We start from the raw sequence: 22,286 nt of genomic DNA, 5'->3' as shown, positions 1-22,286 counted from the left end.
AGTATCCCACTATAACACTAGTCTATGTATAGACAGTATCCCACCATATAACACTAGTCTATGTATAGACAGTATCCCACTATAACATAACACTAGTCTATGTATAGACAGTATCCCACTATAACACTAGTCTATGTATAGACAGTATCCCACTATAACACTAGTCTATGTATAGACAGTATCCACCATAACACTAGTCTATGTATAGACAGTATCCCACCATAACACTAGTCTATGTATAGACAGTATCCCACTATAACACTAGTCTATGTATAGACAGTATCCCACCATAACACTAGTCTATGTATAGACAGTATCCCACCATAACACTAGTCTATGTATAGACAGTATCCCACCATAACACTAGTCTATGTATAGACAGTATCCCACTATAACACTAGTCTATGTATAGACAGTATCCCACTATAACACTAGTCTATGTATAGACAGTATCCCACCATAACACTAGTCTATGTATAGACAGTATCCCACTATAACACTAGTCTATGTATAGACAGTATCCCACCATAACACTAGTCTATGTATAGACAGTATCCCACCATAACACTAGTCTATGTATAGACAGTATCCCACCATAACACTAGTCTATGTATAGACAGTATCCCACCATAACACTAGTCTATGTATAGACAGTATCCCACCATAACACTAGTCTATGTATAGACAGTATCCCACCATAACACTAGTCTATGTATAGACAGTATCCCACTATAACCATAACACTAGTCTATGTATAGACAGTATCCCACCCATAACACTAGTCTATGTATAGACAGTATCCCACCATAACACTAGTCTATGTATAGACAGTATCCCACTATAACCATAACACTAGTCTATGTATAGACAGTATCCCACTATAACACTAGTCTATGTATAGACAGTATCCCACCATAAACACTAGTCTATGTATAGACAGTATCCCACTATAACCATAACACTAGTCTATGTATAGACAGTATCCCACTATAACACTAGTCTATGTATAGACAGTATCCCACCATAACACTAGTCTATGTATAGACAGTATCCCACCATAACACTAGTCTATGTATAGACAGTATCCCACCATAACACTAGTCTATGTATAGACAGTATCCCACCATAACACTAGTCTATGTATAGACAGTATCCCACTATAACACTAGTCTATGTATAGACAGTATCCCACTATAACACTAGTCTATGTATAGACAGTATCCCACCATAACACTAGTCTATGTATAGACAGTATCCCACCATAACACTAGTCTATGTATAGACAGTATCCCACCATAACACTAGTCTATGTATAGACAGTATCCCACCATAACACTAGTCTATGTATAGACAGTATCCCACCATAACACTAGTCTATGTATAGACAGTATCCCACCATAACACTAGTCTATGTATAGACAGTATCCCACCATAACACTAGTCTATGTATAGACAGTATCCTACCATAACACTAGTCTATGTATAGACAGTATCCCACCATAAACACTAGTCTATGTATAGACAGTATCCCACTATAACACTAGTCTATGTATAGACAGTATCCCACTATAACACTAGTCTATGTATAGACAGTATCCCACCATAACACTAGTCTATGTATAGACAGTATCCTACCATAACACTAGTCTATGTATAGACAGTATCCCACCATAACACTAGTCTATGTATAGACAGTATCCTACCATAACACTAGTCTATGTATAGACAGTATCCTACCATAACACTAGTCTATGTATAGACAGTATCCCACCACAACACTAGTCTATGTATAGACAGTATCCCACTATAACACTAGTCTATGTATAGACAATATCCCACTATAACACTAGTCTATGTATAGACAGTATCCCACTATAACACTAGTCTATGTATAGACAGTATCCTACCATAACACTAGTCTATGTATAGACAGTATCCCACCATAACACTAGTCTATGTATAGACAGTATCCCACCATAACACTAGTCTATGTATAGACAGTATCCCACCATAACACTAGTCTATGTATAGACAGTATCCCACCATAACACTAGTCTATGTATAGACAGTATCCCACCATAACACTAGTCTATGTATAGACAGTATCCTACCATAACACTAGTCTATGTATAGACAGTATCCTACCATAACACTAGTCTATGTATAGACAGTATCCCACCATAACACTAGTCTATGTATAGACAGTATCCCACCATAACACTAGTCTATGTATAGACAGTATCCTACCATAACACTAGTCTATGTATAGACAGTATCCTACCATAACACTAGTCTATGTATAGACAGTATCCCACCATAACACTAGTCTATGTATAGACAGTATCCCACCATAACACTAGTCTATGTATAGACAGTATCCTACCATAACACTAGTCTATGTATAGACAGTATCCTACCATAACACTAGTCTATGTATAGACAGTATCCTACCATAACACTAGTCTATGTATAGACAGTATCCCACCATAACCATAACACTAGTCTATGTATAGACAGTATCCTACCATAACACTAGTCTATGTATAGACAGTATCCCACCATAACACTAGTCTATGTATAGACAGTATCCTACCATATAACACTAGTCTATGTATAGACAGTATCCTACCATAACACTAGTCTATGTATAGACAGTATCCTACCATAACACTAGTCTATGTATAGACAGTATCCCACCATAACCATAACTAGTCTATGTATAGACAGTATCCTACCATAACACTAGTCTATGTATAGACAGTATCCCACCATAACACTAGTCTATGTATAGACAGTATCCTACCATAACACTAGTCTATGTATAGACAGTATCCTACCATAACACTAGTCTATGTATAGACAGTATCCCACCATAACCATAACACTAGTCTATGTATAGACAGTATCCTACCATAACACTAGTCTATGTATAGACAGTATCCCACCATAACACTAGTCTATGTATAGACAGTATCCCACCATAACACTAGTCTATGTATAGACAGTATCCCACCATAACACTAGTCTATGTATAGACAGTATCCCACCATAACACTAGTCTATGTATAGACAGTATCCCACCATAACACTAGTCTATGTATAGACAGTATCCCACTATAACACTAGTCTATGTATAGACAGTATCCTACCATAACACTAGTCTATGTATAGACAGTATCCCACCATAACACTAGTCTATGTATAGACAGTATCCCACTATAACACTAGTCTATGTATAGACAGTATCCCACCACAACACTAGTCTATGTATAGACAGTATCCCACCATAACACTAGTCTATGTATAGACAGTATCCCACTATAACCATAACACTAGTCTATGTATAGACAGTATCCCACTATAACACTAGTCTATGTATAGACAGTATCCCACCATAAACACTAGTCTATGTATAGATAGTATCCCACTATAACCATAACACTAGTCTATGTATAGACAGTATCCCACTATAACACTAGTCTATGTATAGACAGTATCCCACTATAACACTAGTCTATGTATAGACAGTATCCTACCATAACACTAGTCTATGTATAGACAGTATCCCACTATAACACTAGTCTATGTATAGACAGTATCCCACCATAACACTAGTCTATGTATAGACAGTATCCCACTATAACACTAGTCTATGTATAGACAGTATCCCACTATAACACTAGTCTATGTATAGACAGTATCCCACCATAACACTAGTCTATGTATAGACAGTATCCCACTATAACACTAGTCTATGTATAGACAGTATCCTACCATAACACTAGTCTATGTATAGACAGTATCCCACCATAACACTAGTCTATGTATAGACAGTATCCTACCATAACACTAGTCTATGTATAGACAGTATCCCACCATAACACTAGTCTATGTATAGACAGTATCCCACCATAACACTAGTCTATGTATAGACAGTATCCCACCATAACACTAGTCTATGTATAGACAGTATCCTACCATAACACTAGTCTATGTATAGACAGTATCCTACCATAACACTAGTCTATGTATAGACAGTATCCCACTATAACACTAGTCTATGTATAGACAGTATCCCACCATAACACTAGTCTATGTATAGACAGTATCCCACCATAACACTAGTCTATGTATAGACAGTATCCCACCATAACACTAGTCTATGTATAGACAGTATCCTACCATAACACTAGTCTATGTATAGACAGTATCCCACCACAACACTAGTCTATGTATAGACAGTATCCCACTATAACACTAGTCTATGTATAGACAATATCCCACTATAACACTAGTCTATGTATAGACAGTATCCCACTATAACACTAGTCTATGTATAGACAGTATCCTACCATAACACTAGTCTATGTATAGACAGTATCCTACCATAACACTAGTCTATGTATAGACAGTATCCCACCATAACACTAGTCTATGTATAGACAGTATCCCACCATAACACTAGTCTATGTATAGACAGTATCCTACCATAACACTAGTCTATGTATAGACAGTATCCCACTATAACACTAGTCTATGTATAGACAGTATCCCACCATAACACTAGTCTATGTATAGACAGTATCCCACCATAACACTAGTCTATGTATAGACAGTATCCCACCATAACACTAGTCTATGTATAGACAGTATCCTACCATAACACTAGTCTATGTATAGACAGTATCCCACCATAACACTAGTCTATGTATAGACAGTATCCCACCATAACCATAACACTAGTCTATGTATAGACAGTATCCCACCATAACCATAACACTAGTCTATGTATAGACAGTATCCCACTATAACACTAGTCTATGTATAGACAATATCCCACCATAACACTAGTCTATGTATAGACAGTATCCCACTATAACACTAGTCTATGTATAGACAGTATCCCACCATAACACTAGTCTATGTATAGACAGTATCCCACTATAACCATAACACTAGTCTATGTATAGACAGTATCCCACCATAACACTAGTCTATGTATAGACAGTATCCCACCATAACACTAGTCTATGTATAGACAGTATCCCACCATAACACTAGTCTATGTATAGACAGTATCCCACTATAACACTAGTCTATGTATAGACAGTATCCCACCATAACACTAGTCTATGTATAGACAGTATCCCACTATAACACTAGTCTATGTATAGACAGTATCCCACTATAACACTAGTCTATGTATAGACAGTATCCCACCATAACACTAGTCTATGTATAGACAGTATCCCACTATAACACTAGTCTATGTATAGACAGTATCCCACTATAACACTAGTCTATGTATAGACAGTATCCCACTATAACACTAGTCTATGTATAGACAGTATCCCACCATAACACTAGTCTATGTATAGACAGTATCCCACCATAACACTAGTCTATGTATAGACAGTATCCCACCATAACACTAGTCTATGTATAGACAGTATCCCACTATAACACTAGTCTATGTATAGACAGTATCCCACTATAACACTAGTCTATGTATAGACAGTATCCCACCATAACACTAGTCTATGTATAGACAGTATCCCAACCATAACACTAGTCTATGTATAGACAGTATCCCACTATAACACTAGTCTATGTATAGACAGTATCCCACCATATAACACTAGTCTATGTATAGACAGTATCCCACTATAACCATAACACTAGTCTATGTATAGACAGTATCCCACTATAACACTAGTCTATGTATAGACAGTATCCCACTATAACACTAGTCTATGTATAGACAGTATCCCACCATAACACTAGTCTATGTATAGACAGTATCCCACCATAACACTAGTCTATGTATAGACAGTATCCCACTATAACACTAGTCTATGTATAGACAGTATCCCACCATAACACTAGTCTATGTATAGACAGTATCCCACCATAACACTAGTCTATGTATAGACAGTATCCCACTATAACACTAGTCTATGTATAGACAGTATCCCACCATAACACTAGTCTATGTATAGACAGTATCCCACCATAACACTAGTCTATGTATAGACAGTATCCCACCATAACACTAGTCTATGTATAGACAGTATCCCACTATAACACTAGTCTATGTATAGACAGTATCCCACCATAACACTAGTCTATGTATAGACAGTATCCCACTATAACACTAGTCTATGTATAGACAGTATCCCACTATAACACTAGTCTATGTATAGACAGTATCCCACCATAACACTAGTCTATGTATAGACAGTATCCCACCATAACCATAACACTAGTCTATGTATAGACAGTATCCCACCATAACACTAGTCTATGTATAGACAGTATCCCACTATAACACTAGTCTATGTATAGACAGTATCCCACTATAACACTAGTCTATGTATAGACAGTATCCCACCATATAACACTAGTCTATGTATAGACAGTATCCCACTATAACCATAACACTAGTCTATGTATAGACAGTATCCCACTATAACCATAACACTAGTCTATGTATAGACAGTATCCCACTATAACATAACACTAGTCTATGTATAGACAGTATCCCACCATAACACTAGTCTATGTATAGACAGTATCCCACTATAACCATAACACTAGTCTATGTATAGACAGTATCCCACTATAACACTAGTCTATGTATAGACAGTATCCCACCATATAACACTAGTCTATGTATAGACAGTATCCCACTATAACCATAACACTAGTCTATGTATAGACAGTATCCCACTATAACACTAGTCTATGTATAGACAGTATCCCACCATAACACTAGTCTATGTATAGACAGTATCCCACCATAACACTAGTCTATGTATAGACAGTATCCCACTATAACACTAGTCTATGTATAGACAGTATCCCACCATAACACTAGTCTATAACACTAGTCTATGTAAGACAGTATCCCACCATAACACTAGTCTATGTATAGACAGTATCCCACTATAACACTAGTCTATGTATAGACAGTATCCCACTATAACATAACACTAGTCTATGTATAGACAGTATCCCACTATAACACTAGTCTATGTATAGACAGTATCCCACTATAACACTAGTCTATGTATAGACAGTATCCCACTATAACCATAACACTAGTCTATGTATAGACAGTATCCCACCATAAACACTAGTCTATGTATAGACAGTATCCCACCATAACACTAGTCTATGTATAGACAGTATCCCACCATAACACTAGTCTATGTATAGACAGTATCCCACCATAACACTAGTCTATGTATAGACAGTATCCCACCATAACACTAGTCTATGTATAGACAGTATCCCACCATAACCATAACACTAGTCTATGTATAGACAGTATCCCACCATAACACTAGTCTATGTATAGACAGTATCCCACTATAACACTAGTCTATGTATAGACAGTATCCCACTATAACACTAGTCTATGTATAGACAGTATCCCACCATAACACTAGTCTATGTATAGACAGTATCCCACCATAACACTAGTCTATGTATAGACAGTATCCCACTATAACACTAGTCTATGTATAGACAGTATCCCACTATAACACTAGTCTATGTATAGACAGTATCCCACCATAACACTAGTCTATGTATAGACAGTATCCCACCATAACACTAGTCTATGTATAGACAGTATCCCACTATAACACTAGTCTATGTATAGACAGTATCCCACCATAACACTAGTCTATGTATAGACAGTATCCTACCATAACACTAGTCTATGTATAGACAGTATCCCACCATAACACTAGTCTATGTATAGACAGTATCCTACCATAACACTAGTCTATGTATAGACAGTATCCCACTATAACACTAGTCTATGTAGACAGTATCCTACCATAACACTAGTCTATGTATAGACAGTATCCTACCATAACACTAGTCTATGTATAGACAGTATCCCACCATAACACTAGTCTATGTATAGACAGTATCCCACTATAACTCTAGTCTATGTATAGACAGTATCCTACCATAACACTAGTCTATGTATAGACAGTATCCCACTATAACACTAGTCTATGTATAGACAGTATCCCACCATAACACTAGTCTATGTATAGACAGTATCCCACTATAACACTAGTCTATGTATAGACAGTATCCTACCATAACACTAGTCTATGTATAGACAGTATCCCACCATAACACTAGTCTATGTATAGACAGTATCCCACCATAACACTAGTCTATGTATAGACAGTATCCCACTATAACACTAGTCTATGTATAGACAGTATCCCACTATAACACTAGTCTATGTATAGACAGTATCCCACCATAACACTAGTCTATGTATAGACAGTATCCTACCATAACACTAGTCTATGTATAGACAGTATCCCACCATAACACTAGTCTATGTATAGACAGTATCCCACTATAACACTAGTCTATGTATAGACAGTATCCCACTATAACACTAGTCTATGTATAGACAGTATCCCACCATAACACTAGTCTATGTATAGACAGTATCCCACTATAACACTAGTCTATGTATAGACAGTATCCCACTATAACACTAGTCTATGTATAGACAGTATCCCACCATAACACTAGTCTATGTATAGACAGTATCCCACTATAACACTAGTCTATGTATAGACAGTATCCCACTATAACACTAGTCTATGTATAGACAGTATCCTACCATAACACTAGTCTATGTATAGACAGTATCCCACCATAACACTAGTCTATGTATAGACAGTATCCTACCATAACACTAGTCTATGTATAGACAGTATCCCACCATAACACTAGTCTATGTATAGACAGTATCCTACCATATAACACTAGTCTATGTATAGACAGTATCCCACTATAACACTAGTCTATGTATAGACAGTATCCCACCATAACTATAACACTAGTCTATGTATAGACAGTATCCCACCATAACACTAGTCTATGTATAGACAGTATCCTACCATAACTATAACACTAGTCTATGTATAGACAGTATCCCACTATAACACTAGTCTATGTATAGACAGTATCCCACCATATAACACTAGTCTATGTATAGACAGTATCCCACTATAACACTAGTCTATGTATAGACAGTATCCCACCATAACACTAGTCTATGTATAGACAGTATCCCACTATAACACTAGTCTATGTATAGACAGTATCCCACCATATAACACTAGTCTATGTATAGACAGTATCCCACCATAACCATAACACTAGTCTATGTATAGACAGTATCCCACTATAACACTAGTCTATGTATAGACAATATCCCACCATAACACTAGTCTATGTATAGACAGTATCCCACTATAACACTAGTCTATGTATAGACAGTATCCCACCATAACACTAGTCTATGTATAGACAGTATCCCACCATAACCATAACACTAGTCTATGTATAGACAGTATCCCACTATAACACTAGTCTATGTATAGACAGTATCCCACCATAACACTAGTCTATGTATAGACAGTATCCCACTATAACACTAGTCTATGTATAGACAGTATCCCACCATAACACTAGTCTATGTATAGACAGTATCCCACCATAACACTAGTCTATGTATAGACAGTATCCCACCATAACACTAGTCTATGTATAGACAGTATCCTACCATAACACTAGTCTATGTATAGACAGTATCCTACCATAACACTAGTCTATGTATAGACAGTATCCTACCATAACACTAGTCTATGTATAGACAGTATCCCACCATAACACTAGTCTATGTATAGACAGTATCCCACCATAACACTAGTCTATGTATAGACAGTATCCCACCATAACACTAGTCTATGTATAGACAGTATCCCACCATAACACTAGTCTATGTATAGACAGTATCCTAGTCTATGTATAGACAGTATCCCACCATAACACTAGTCTATGTATAGACAGTATCCCACTATAACACTAGTCTATGTATAGACAGTATCCCACCATAACACTAGTCTATGTATAGACAGTATCCTACCATAACACTAGTCTATGTATAGACAGTATCCCACCATAACACTAGTCTATGTATAGACAGTATCCAACCATAACACTAGTCTATGTATAGACAGTATCCCACCATAACACTAGTCTATGTATAGACAGTATCCCACCATAACACTAGTCTATGTATAGACAGTATCCCACCATAACACTAGTCTATGTATAGACAGTATCCAACCATAACACTAGTCTATGTATAGACAGTATCCAACCATAACACTAGTCTATGTATAGACAGTATCCCACTATAACACTAGTCTATGTATAGACAGTATCCCACCATAACCATAACACTAGTCTATGTATAGACAGTATCCCACCATAACACTAGTCTATGTATAGACAGTATCCTACCATAACACTAGTCTATGTATAGACAGTATCCCACCATAACACTAGTCTATGTATAGACAGTATCCCACCATAACACTAGTCTATGTATAGACAGTATCCCACTATAACACTAGTCTATGTATAGACAGTATCCCATAACACTAGTCTATGTATAGACAGTATCCCACTATAACACTAGTCTATGTATAGACAGTATCCCACTATAACACTAGTCTATGTATAGACAGTATCCCACCATAACACTAGTCTATGTATAGACAGTATCCCACCATAACACTAGTCTATGTATAGACAGTATCCTACCATAACACTAGTCTATGTATAGACAGTATCCCACCATAACACTAGTCTATGTATAGACAGTATCCCACCATAACACTAGTCTATGTATAGACAGTATCCTACCATAACACTAGTCTATGTATAGACAGTATCCTACCATAACACTAGTCTATGTATAGACAGTATCCTACCATAACACTAGTCTATGTATAGACAGTATCCTACCATAACACTAGTCTATGTATAGACAGTATCCCACCATAACACTAGTCTATGTATAGACAGTATCCTACCATAACACTAGTCTATGTATAGACAGTATCCCACCATAACACTAGTCTATGTATAGACAGTATCCTACCATAACACTAGTCTATGTATAGACAGTATCCCACCATAACACTAGTCTATGTATAGACAGTATCCCACCATAACACTAGTCTATGTATAGACAGTATCCTACCATAACACTAGTCTATGTATAGACAGTATCCTACCATAACACTAGTCTATGTATAGACAGTATCCCACCATAACACTAGTCTATGTATAGACAGTATCCCACCATAACACTAGTCTATGTATAGACAGTATCCTACCATAACACTAGTCTATGTATAGACAGTATCCCACCATAACACTAGTCTATGTATAGACAGTATCCCACCATAACACTAGTCTATGTATAGACAGTATCCCACCATAACACTAGTCTATGTATAGACAGTATCCTACCATAACACTAGTCTATGTATAGACAGTATCCTACCATAACACTAGTCTATGTATAGACAGTATCCCACTATAACACTAGTCTATGTATAGACAGTATCCCACCATAACCATAACACTAGTCTATGTATAGACAGTATCCAACCATAACACTAGTCTATGTATAGACAGTACCCCACCATAACACTAGTCTATGTATAGACAGTATCCCACCATAACACTAGTCTATGTATAGACAGTATCCCACCATAACACTAGTCTATGTATAGACAGTATCCCACCATAACACTAGTCTATGTATAGACAGTATCCCACCATAACACTAGTCTATGTATAGACAGTATCCTACCATAACACTAGTCTATGTATAGACAGTATCCTACCATAACACTAGTCTATGTATAGACAGTATCCCACCACAACACTAGTCTATGTATAGACAGTATCCCACCATAACACTAGTCTATGTATAGACAGTATCCTACCATAACACTAGTCTATGTATAGACAGTATCCCACCATAACACTAGTCTATGTATAGACAGTATCCCACCATAACACTAGTCTATGTATAGACAGTATCCTACCATAACACTAGTCTATGTATAGACAGTATCCTACCATAACACTAGTCTATGTATAGACAGTATCCCACCATAACACTAGTCTATGTATAGACAGTATCCTACCATAACACTAGTCTATGTATAGACAGTATCCTACCATAACACTAGTCTATGTATAGACAGTATCCTACCATAACACTAGTCTATGTATAGACAGTATCCCACTATAACACTAGTCTATGTATAGACAGTATCCTACCATAACACTAGTCTATGTATAGACAGTATCCCACCATAACACTAGTCTATGTATAGACAGTATCCCACTATAACACTAGTCTATGTATAGACAGTATCCTACCATAACACTAGTCTATGTATAGACAGTATCCTACCATAACACTAGTCTATGTATAGACAGTATCCCACCATAACACTAGTCTATGTATAGACAGTATCCCACTATAACACTAGTCTATGTATAGACAGTATCCTACCATAACACTAGTCTATGTATAGACAGTATCCCACCATAACACTAGTCTATGTATAGACAGTATCCTACCATAACCATAACACTAGTCTATGTATAGACAGTATCCCACCATAACACTAGTCTATGTATAGACAGTATCCCACCATAACACTAGTCTATGTATAGACAGTATCCTACCATAACACTAGTCTATGTATAGACAGTATCCCACCATAACACTAGTCTATGTATAGACAGTATCCCACCATAACAAACCAATTCCTCTTCAGGGGCTTCAGTTAGAACAAACGTGTTCTATGTGAGAAAATGCTTGATAAACCAGTGTCTCCACCACGGATCCTAAAATAACCAGTCACACAAACCTTCCCCGTCACTGGCTAAATGCATGGAAGCGTCTGTACATCCAGAGAGTAGGCCTAGAACTAAAGACAAGCCCCCCGTTGCCCTCAGATACTCAGAACATGATTTGATATTAGGGCTGTCTTGAAAAGCCCAACCAAATCCTTTCTAGTATTTTAGGGGTCTCATTGAAATGATCGTAAGCTACATAAGAGTTTGATACTCTGATCAATCTTGAGTGGTTTGAGTACCGTCCACATTCTTTATGAGCAAATTAATATATAAATATATGTAAAGTGACTTCGGAAAGTACTGACACCTTGACTTTTTCCACATTTTGTTACGTTACAGCCTTATTCTAATTTTTTTTTTTTTAAATACTCCGCAATCTACACACAATACCCCATAATGACATCACAATACCCCATAATGACATCACAATACCCCATAATGACATCACAACACCCCATAATGACATCACAACACCCCATAATGACATCACAACACCCCATAATGACATCACAACACCCCATAATGACATCACAACACCCCATAATGTCATCACAACACCCCATAATGACATCACAACACCCCATAATGACATCACAACACCCCATAATGACATCACAACACCCCATAATGACAAAGCCAAAACAAGTTTTTAGAAATGTATTAAAAACAAAACAGAAATAGCTTATTAACTTAAGAATTCAGGGCCTTTGCTATGAGGCTCGAAAATGAGTTCAGGTGCCTCCTGTTTCCATTGATCATCCTTGAGATGTTTCGACAACTTGGAGTCCAGCTGTGGTAAATTCAATTGATTAGACATGATTTGGAAAGGCACAAAACTGTCTATAAAAAAGGTCCCACAGTTGCCAGGGCATGTCAGAGCAAAAACCAAGCCATGAGGTCGATGGAATTGTCTGTAAACCTCCGAGACAGGATTGTGTTGAGGCACAGGTCTGGGGAAGGGTAGCAAAAAATGTCAGCAGCATTGAAGGTCCCCAAGTGCCCTCCCATCATTCTTAAAATGGAAGAAGTTTGGAACCACCAAGACTCTTCATAGAGCTGGCAACCCCGCCAAACTGAGAAATCAGGGTAGAAGGGCCTTGGTCTGGGAGGTGACCAAGAACCCGATGGTCACTCTGACAGAGTTCCAGAGTTCCTCTGTGGAGATGGGAGAAGCTTCCAGAAGGACAACTATCTCTGCAGCACTCCACTAATCAGGCATTTATGGTAGAGTGGTCAGACGGAAGCCACTCCTCAGTTAAAGGCACATGACAGCCAGCTTGGAGTTTGTCAAACAGGCACTTGAAGGACTCTCAGACCATGAGAAACAAGATTCTCTGGTCTGATGAAACCAAGATTGAACTCTTTGACCTGAATGCCAAGCTTCACGTCTGGAGGAAACCTGGCACCATCCCTACGGTGAAGCATGGTGGTGGAAGCATCATGCTGTGGGGATGTTTTTCAGTGGCAGGGACTGGGAGACTAGTCAAGATCGAGAGAAAGATGAACGGAGCAAAGTACAGAGAGATCCTTGATGAAAACCTGCTCCAGAGCGCTCAGGACGCTCAGACTGGGGCGAAGGTTCACCTTCCAACAGGACAACGACCCTAAGCACACAGCCAAGATAATACAGGAGTGGCTTCGGGACAAGTCTCTAAATGTCCTTGAGTGGCCCAGCCGGAGCCCGGACTTGAACCCGATCAAACATCTCTGGAGAGACCTGATAATAGCTGTGCAGCGATGCAACCCGGACAGAGCTTGAGAGGATCTGCTGAGAAGAACGGGAGAAACTCCCACTTTTAATACGGTATGACTACTTGCATAAAAACTGTGGATAGAAACGTGAGGCCGGCAAGTACCGTTTCATGAAAATAACTCCAAATGCGCACATCATGTGCATATCTGGAGCAGGTGGATGTGACACCTCTGGACTCTAATTGGCCTCAGTCTGTACAATGTTCTACTGTTTTGGGGCAATATGACTTGTGATCAAAAATTATAGAATTCAAATTCAATGACATTCTCTGATTCTCCGGTACTTTTTAGCCAGTAGTTCTGAAAGTAACGCTCACTAGCCAATAGTGGTTCTCGATAAAATTGCGAACTACGTCATCGGGACAGATATGTCATTACTCTCTCTCCACTCTGCATCTTGATTCGTTATCACTCAAAATGGCGAGGGGCTGAAGCTCATTGGCTAGAAATCAAATTGCTAGGGGCTAAACCCATGTGGGAGGAGGGGTTTAGGGGTGGAATGGAGGAGCACAGCTTCCAGAAATACTGTTGCTTTCAAACTCGGGATTCCGTGGCTAATTGAGGTAAGACAGTAATTCTTGCGCATAGATTATGCATGTATGAACTACACATTGACACATCCTGCCCAGAGCTGGAGGTTTCAAAAATACTTACTAGTAGCCAAAGTTCTGGAGCCTGTCTAACTGTTCTATTTGAATTCTGTTTGATTCTACGCACATTCTATTTGAATTCTGTTTGATTCTACGCGCATTCTATTTGAATTCTGTTTGATTCTACACGCATTCTATTTGAATTCTGTTTGATTCTACGCGCATTCTATTTGAATTCTGTTTGATTCTACACGCATTCTATTTGAATTCTGTTTGATTCTACACGCATTCTATTTTAATTCTGTTTGATTCTACAGGCATTCTATTTTAATTATGTTTGATTCTACGTGCATTCTATTTTAAATTCTGTTTGATTCTACGTGCATTCTATTTTAAATTATGTTTGATTCTACGCGCATTCTATTTGAATTTTGTTTGATTCTACGCGCATTCTATTTGAATTCTGTTTGATTTTATGTGGATTCTATTTGAAATTCTGTTTGATTCTACGTGGATTCTGTTGACTACTGAATGGGGGCCAGTATTATTCACTAAGCTGGGAAGATATCCTGAAGATTTGCAGATATCCCGCGCGGACAAAATTTCAACAGACAATAAAGATATTGTATTTATTGAGACGGCATACAATAACATCGGTCAAGCACTTTTGGGAAGGAGAAAGTTTAGCTATCTGAATATACCCTTTAAAAAAAATCTGACTAATTTGGCCTACTAATTGATGTAATTACCTGGATCCCAGGTGAATTTTGTTTATGAGTTCTACTGTAACCAGAGAAACCACTAGTATCAACAGCAGGTTACTCAAGGTCCCAAAGTTAAGCTGACAGGGAATTGATTGAGGATTTTGGTTTGGCTCGTTGCACAACTTACAGCTTTTTCTATTTGACTAATAGATACAATATGACGCGATTGTGATTTTGGCATTATTTTATATTATGGTCAATTGGATACGTCACTCACAACATACCTTTTGACTGTTGCATCGTGTTCTTTATTTTACTTTCATGTCTTCGATACAGACCTTCTTGCATTGAAAGCAACAATTTTGTTTTATTAAATAGCTGTTGAAAAATATGTTTTAACTTTACATAAATGTAACGTTGGCTAGGAGCATATCATTTGAGCCATGGCGATGAAAGAGGCCTAGCTTAGTGTATAGATATTAATATTCGTGCGCTAATAATTCTGCATGAACCTCCGTTATGGATCTATATTGTAAAATAATGTACATTTTATCAACCAAAACAAAGCCGATCTTTGCACAGACATATCAGCTCCCGTCGACAGCCCACGAAGGGGTTCTCTGCATGGAATTGACGAAAATCCCTGATGAATTGTTCATAAATATCAATACAAGTTTGTCAGTTAGCTATAGCGATATAAAACGATGTATTATCAAGCCGTACGCGGTAGATCGTTGAAGTCAAACGGTGCCAGGTAGCGAACAGAGAGCTGGATGCAGCCGCCGCAGAGAGAGAGAGACCTGCTGGAGAGAGAGGAAAAAAACCTCGAAAAGCAAATGAAATATAGGCAGGCCTGAAATAAACATTGCCGTCAGCGTACTATTACACAAATCTAACGTGATCGGTGTAGTCTAACGCAAAATGCACCTTAAGGAATAACGGCAAAATACAAAGAGGACGAAGGACACGTTCGTGATGGAAATCATTTCCATTTTAGTGCATCATCTCGCCCCCTGCAATGCATCCCCACGATCCATATTACAGCCGGTGTTTCCTAAAGATCCCCATCCAGCAACGTCCACTCGGTACCCCCGTGTCGCCATGCCCAGCTTCACCCCGTCTCCCCGGTCCATACCTCCTCGTCCTGCGGACATTCCGGGATCCCCACCGAACAGGCGGGGTCCAGGCAGGCTCCCAGCTCCTCCAGTCCCCGCTCCCGCTCCGGGTCTCGGTCCATCGTGTCACCGTTGAAGACGGGCGGTGGGGACTCGGCGTTACTCAACGCCGCCATTTTAAACTGCGATCAGCTGAGTGGAAAATAATCGAGGAGAGGAGACAGGAGGGGGAGACAGATTCAAGAAATGTAGCTGGCTAGTAAAGCACCGGGATGTGATGGTTTGGGGGTACACGAGGAAATTAGGGTACCACTTTCCTCCTTTCTGTGTCAGTGACAATGTCTATTGGTTTATTATGTCAATAACGAGTATTTAATTTGTTTCAGTGACCGCATATGATTTTGCTTATTGATTAGTCGCTGGTCCAATTACAACTGCATCAAGTGCACCTGCAAAATAAAAAGCATCCCAACAAAATAAAATAAAACATTAACCACAAAACAAATGTATAGCACCAACCTTTTGTAGGTCTACCGCCATACACAGACAGGCAAACCAAACTCTAGCTGAGATTTAAACTCCAATAGTTAAAATCTCAGCTAGACCAGAGAGAGGTAAAAAGGCGAACCGAGAGGGGTAATTTGGTCCAAAATCTGTCTCCTCCAGCAGGTGGCGGTGTTTCGTCCGCCAGGCGAGGAGTATTTATAATGGAGACCAACGAAGCCACAGGAAAAGGTCAACCAGTGAAGAACAAACACCATTGTAAATACAACCCATATTTATGCTTATTTATTGTCCCTTTTTGTACTTGAACTATTTGCACATCGTTACAACACTGTATATATATATAATATGACATTTGAAATGTATTTATTATTTTGGAACTGTTGTGAGTGTAATGTTACCTGTTAATTTGTATTGTTTATTATCTACTTCACCTGCTTTGGCAATGTAAACACATGTTTCCCATGTCAATAAAACACCTTACATTTAAATTGAATGGATTACCTCTACTCTGTCAGAGATACGATGCAGAGACAGATCCTTAACAACAGACTGAGTGACCTCCGATTGGCAATAGAAACCAGACAATAAACAACATGGCTCCCCAAAGAGGAGCGTGTATGTGGTCACTGCACGACAGGGGAGGTAGAAACAGATCCTTAACAACATGGCTCCCCAAAGAGGAGCGTGTATGTGGTCACTGCACGACAGGGGAGGTAGAGACAGAGATGGACAGGCTGAGTGACGTGGTCACTGACACAGATGGCTGAGTGACCTCCGACTAGAAACCAGACAATAAACAACATGGCTCCCCAAAGAGGAGCGTGTAGGGTCACTGCAGACAGGGGAGGTAGAGACAGATCCTTAACACTGCGACAGGGGAGGTAGAGACAACAGGCTGAGTGACCTCCGATTGGCAATAGAAACCAGACAATAACAACATGGCTCCCCAAAGAGGAGCGTGTATGTGGTCACTGCATGACAGGGGAGGCAGAGACAGATCCTTACCAACAGGCTGAGTGACCTCCGATTGGCAATAGAAACCAGACAATAAACAACATGGCTCCCCAAAGAGGAGCGTGTATGTGGTCACTGCATGACAGGGGAGGTAGAGACAGAGATGGACGACGTGGTCACTGCAAGACAGGGGAGGTAGAGACAGAGATGGACGACGTGGTCACTGCATGACAGGGGAGGCAGAGACAGATCCTTAACAACAGGCTGAGTGACCTCCGATTGGCAATAGAAACCAGACAATAAACAACATGGCTCCCCAAAGAGGAGCGTGTATGTGGTCACTGCATGACAGGGGAGGTAGAGACAGATCCTTAACAAGTACCGGCTGAGTGACCTCCGATTGGCAATAGAAACCAGACAATAAACGACATGGCTCCCCAAAGAGGAGTGTGTATGTGGTCACTGCACGACAGGGGAGGTAGAGACAGAGATGGACGACGTGGTCACTGCACGACAGGGGAGGTAGAGACAGAGATGCACTTTCTCCTTTACTGTGAGAAATATAATCCTCACCAAGAGATTCATTATTCGTATAAATTACTACATTTATTCCACATTTGGTCTTAAAAACAACAAATACCCAGAGGTGAAGGAGCAACGACTCCTCTTGCAGACAAATATGTATTTGCCTCCCGAAGCCTGAGAGACACTGAATAATTAACTTAATTATTATTATGGTTGTGATTATTATTCCTAATAGTAGTGGTACGAGTAGTAGGGGTGATGGTAATGATATCAGTTTAGTTAATGATGGTTGTGGTCGTGGTGGTATAGTATTGTATTAGTCAAGGTGATGCTAGTGGTAGTACTGATGTAATGGTGAGTTAGTTATAGTTTAATGTTACATTTTTTTTTTTTTTTCATTCCTATTATTTATTCTTTTTCTACTATTAACTGTTACCATTTTCTTATTTTTATTATGTATTACCATTTGATATTATTATTCTGCATTATTTTATTACAATTTATATTGTATACGTTGTTGCTTGGGCAATATTGACGCAATGTCAATATCCAGCTTGGATTTGAATTTGATTTGAGTAACCTAACGTAAAATAATGAGAATGAGTGTCGACTTTTGGTCAACAAAAAAGTGTAATGGCTTACTTGCTTCGTGAGGCTTATTTGATTGAATAGAAGATTTGTCACGTTTAGGTTGTTAGGAGCGTGCTGATATAAGTAGAACACGTGACATCCCGGCAACTTTGAGAAAACCCCCCACTTCATATCAGTTTATCCCGGTTCTTGACAGTCCTGCTCATGAAGCGTCTCACTCTCCACGTAATTACAGAAAGGTGACGTCAGGAACCCCTCATCGAATATTCAACAAAATATTCAAATAAAGTAGACGTATCCACCAATCCAAAGCGAGGTGGGAGCGTGACTGGCAGTCTTTCCCGCTCTATGGACAACAGTTTCCATTGTCAACGTGGAGACATACAGTAGGCATCTCTTCATTTTATCTGGATCTCTGGGTAAATCAAACTGCAGGTTTAACCTGTAGGCAAGTCAACCCTGCCAATTATACCGAACAAAAATATAAACACAACATGCAACAATGTTAATTATTTTACTGAGTTGCAGTTTATGTAAGGAAATCAATCAATTGAAATAAATAGATTAGGCACTAATATATCAATTTCATGACTAGGAATAAAGACATGCATCTGTTGGTCACAGAAACCGTAAATAAAAGGTTGGGGTGTGGATCAGAAAACCAGTCAGTATCTGTCTGGTGTGGATCAGAAAACCAGTCAGTATCTGTCTGGTGTGGATCAGAAAACCAGTCAGTATCTGGTGTGGATCAGAAACCCAGTCAGTATCTGGTGTGGATCAGAAACCCAGTCAGTATCTGGTGTGGATCAGAAACCCAGTCAGTATCTGGTGTGGATCAGAAAACCAGTCAGTATCTGTCTGGTGTGGATCAGAAAACCAGTCAGTATCTGGTGTGGATCAGAGAACCAGTCAGTATCTGGTGTGGATCAGAAAACCAGTCAGTATCTGGTGTGGATCAGAAACCCAGTCAGTATCTGGTGTGGATCAGAAAACCCAGTCAGTATCTGGTGTGGATCAGAAACCCAGTCAGTATCTGGTGTGGATCAGAAAACCAGTCAGTATCTGGTGTGGATCAGAAACCCAGTCAGTATCTGGTGTGGATCAGAAAACCAGTCAGTATCTGGTGTGGATCAGAAACCCAGTCAGTATCTGGTGTGGATCAGAAAACCAGTCAGTATCTGGTGTGGATCAGAAACCCAGTCAGTATCTGGTGTGGATCAGAAACCCAGTCAGTATCTGGTGATCACCATTTGTCTCATGCAGCGCGACACGTCTCCTTCACATAGAGTTGATCAGGCTGTTGATTTGTGGCCTGTTGGAATGTTGTCCCACTCCTCTTCAATGGCTGTGTGAAGTTGCTGGATATTGTCGGGAACTGGAACACGCTGTCGTACACGTCGATCCAGAGCATCCCAAACATGCTCAATGGGTGACATGTCTGGTGAGTATTCAGGCCATGGAAGAACTGGGACATCTACAGCTTCCTGGAATTGTGTAGACATCCTAGTGACATGGTGCCGTGCATTATCATGCTGAAACATGAGGTGATGGCGCCGGATGAATGGCACGACAATGGGCCTCAGGATATCGTTACGGAATCTCTGTAAATTTAAATTGCCATTGATAAAATACCATTGTTTTCACTGTCCGTAGCTTATGCCTACACATGCCATAACCCAACTAGAGGGGGGGGGGCATAGTCAAAAACACATCTTACAAGTCCTACCTTCACTGAAACCTATCTTTGGGGTTATGTTAAATGTATTAAATTGGAAATAATCAAGATTATGGTTCTGGCTTAACTGCCATGGTGTTAAATGAGTGTTCTGGTCTCATGATGAGCAACCAGCTCTCTGGGACAGAGGATATTACAGAGAGAGGGAGACAACGAGGACAGAGAGAGGAGCCCAGTAATATCAGTGTTCTTCCCAAATGCCACCCTGTTCCTTTTATAGAAAGGTGCACTACATAGGGAATAGGGCTCTGGTCGAAAGTAGTGCACTATATAGGGAATAGGGCTCTGGTCTAAAGTAGTGCACTACATAGGGAATAGGGCTCTGATCTAAAGTAGTGCACTATATAGGGAATAGGGCTCTGGTCTAAAGTAGTGTACTATATAGGGAATAGAGCTCTGGTCTAAAGTAGTGCACTATATAGGGAATAGGGCTCTGGTCTAAAGTAGTGCACTATATAGGGAATAGGGTGGACGTACCCAGTCAGTCTCTGGACAAGACCCACTACACCAGTACCCATGTGTATCAAGGTGGTCTGAACACACATGGCTTCATGAACGGTGTGTGTGTGTGTGTGTGTGTGTGTGTGTGTGTCAGCAACATTAAAGACATCCACGTATTGAGTGACATCCAAACTCCAGCCACCCTCTGGGACTAGTTTGTCAACAGTTATCAGAGTTTCTCCTGTCAGATAGGACTAAATGATTAGAAATATAATGAATAGAACCAGACTCTCCATTCATATCTCCTGTCAGATAGGACTAAATGATTAGAAATATAATGAATAGAACCAGACTCTCCATTCATATCTCCTGTCAGATAGGACTAAATGATTAGAAATATAATGAATAGAACCAGACTCTCCATTCATATCTCCTGTCAGATAGGACTAAATGATTAGAAATATAATGAATAGAACCAGACTCTCCATTCATATCTCCTGTCAGATAAACAGACTAAATGATTAGAAATATAATGAATAGAACCAGACTCTCCATTCATATCTCCTGTCAGATAAACAGACTAAATGATTAG

General features: G+C 39.2%; 1 protein-coding gene across 1 annotated transcript in view; it reads right to left on the bottom strand.

Moving 5' to 3' along the window:
- LOC127926940 (serine/threonine-protein kinase B-raf-like) overlaps nucleotides 1–17,281 on the bottom strand; it is a 130,602-nt gene extending 113,321 nt beyond the window's left edge. The window contains 1 exon segment of the mRNA XM_052512567.1: nucleotides 16,962–17,281. Coding sequence (XP_052368527.1) covers nucleotides 16,962–17,117 — 156 coding nt within the window. The 5' untranslated portion in view covers nucleotides 17,118–17,281.
- Between the last annotated feature and the right edge of the window lie 5,005 nt (nucleotides 17,282–22,286).

This window comes from Oncorhynchus keta, unplaced genomic scaffold (assembly GCF_023373465.1).
Source record: "Oncorhynchus keta strain PuntledgeMale-10-30-2019 unplaced genomic scaffold, Oket_V2 Un_contig_86_pilon_pilon, whole genome shotgun sequence".
In the NCBI taxonomy this organism is placed as follows: domain Eukaryota; kingdom Metazoa; phylum Chordata; class Actinopteri; order Salmoniformes; family Salmonidae; genus Oncorhynchus; species Oncorhynchus keta.
Note: the sequence above shows the minus strand (reverse complement) of the source record. Positions and strands in the feature narration are given on the sequence as shown.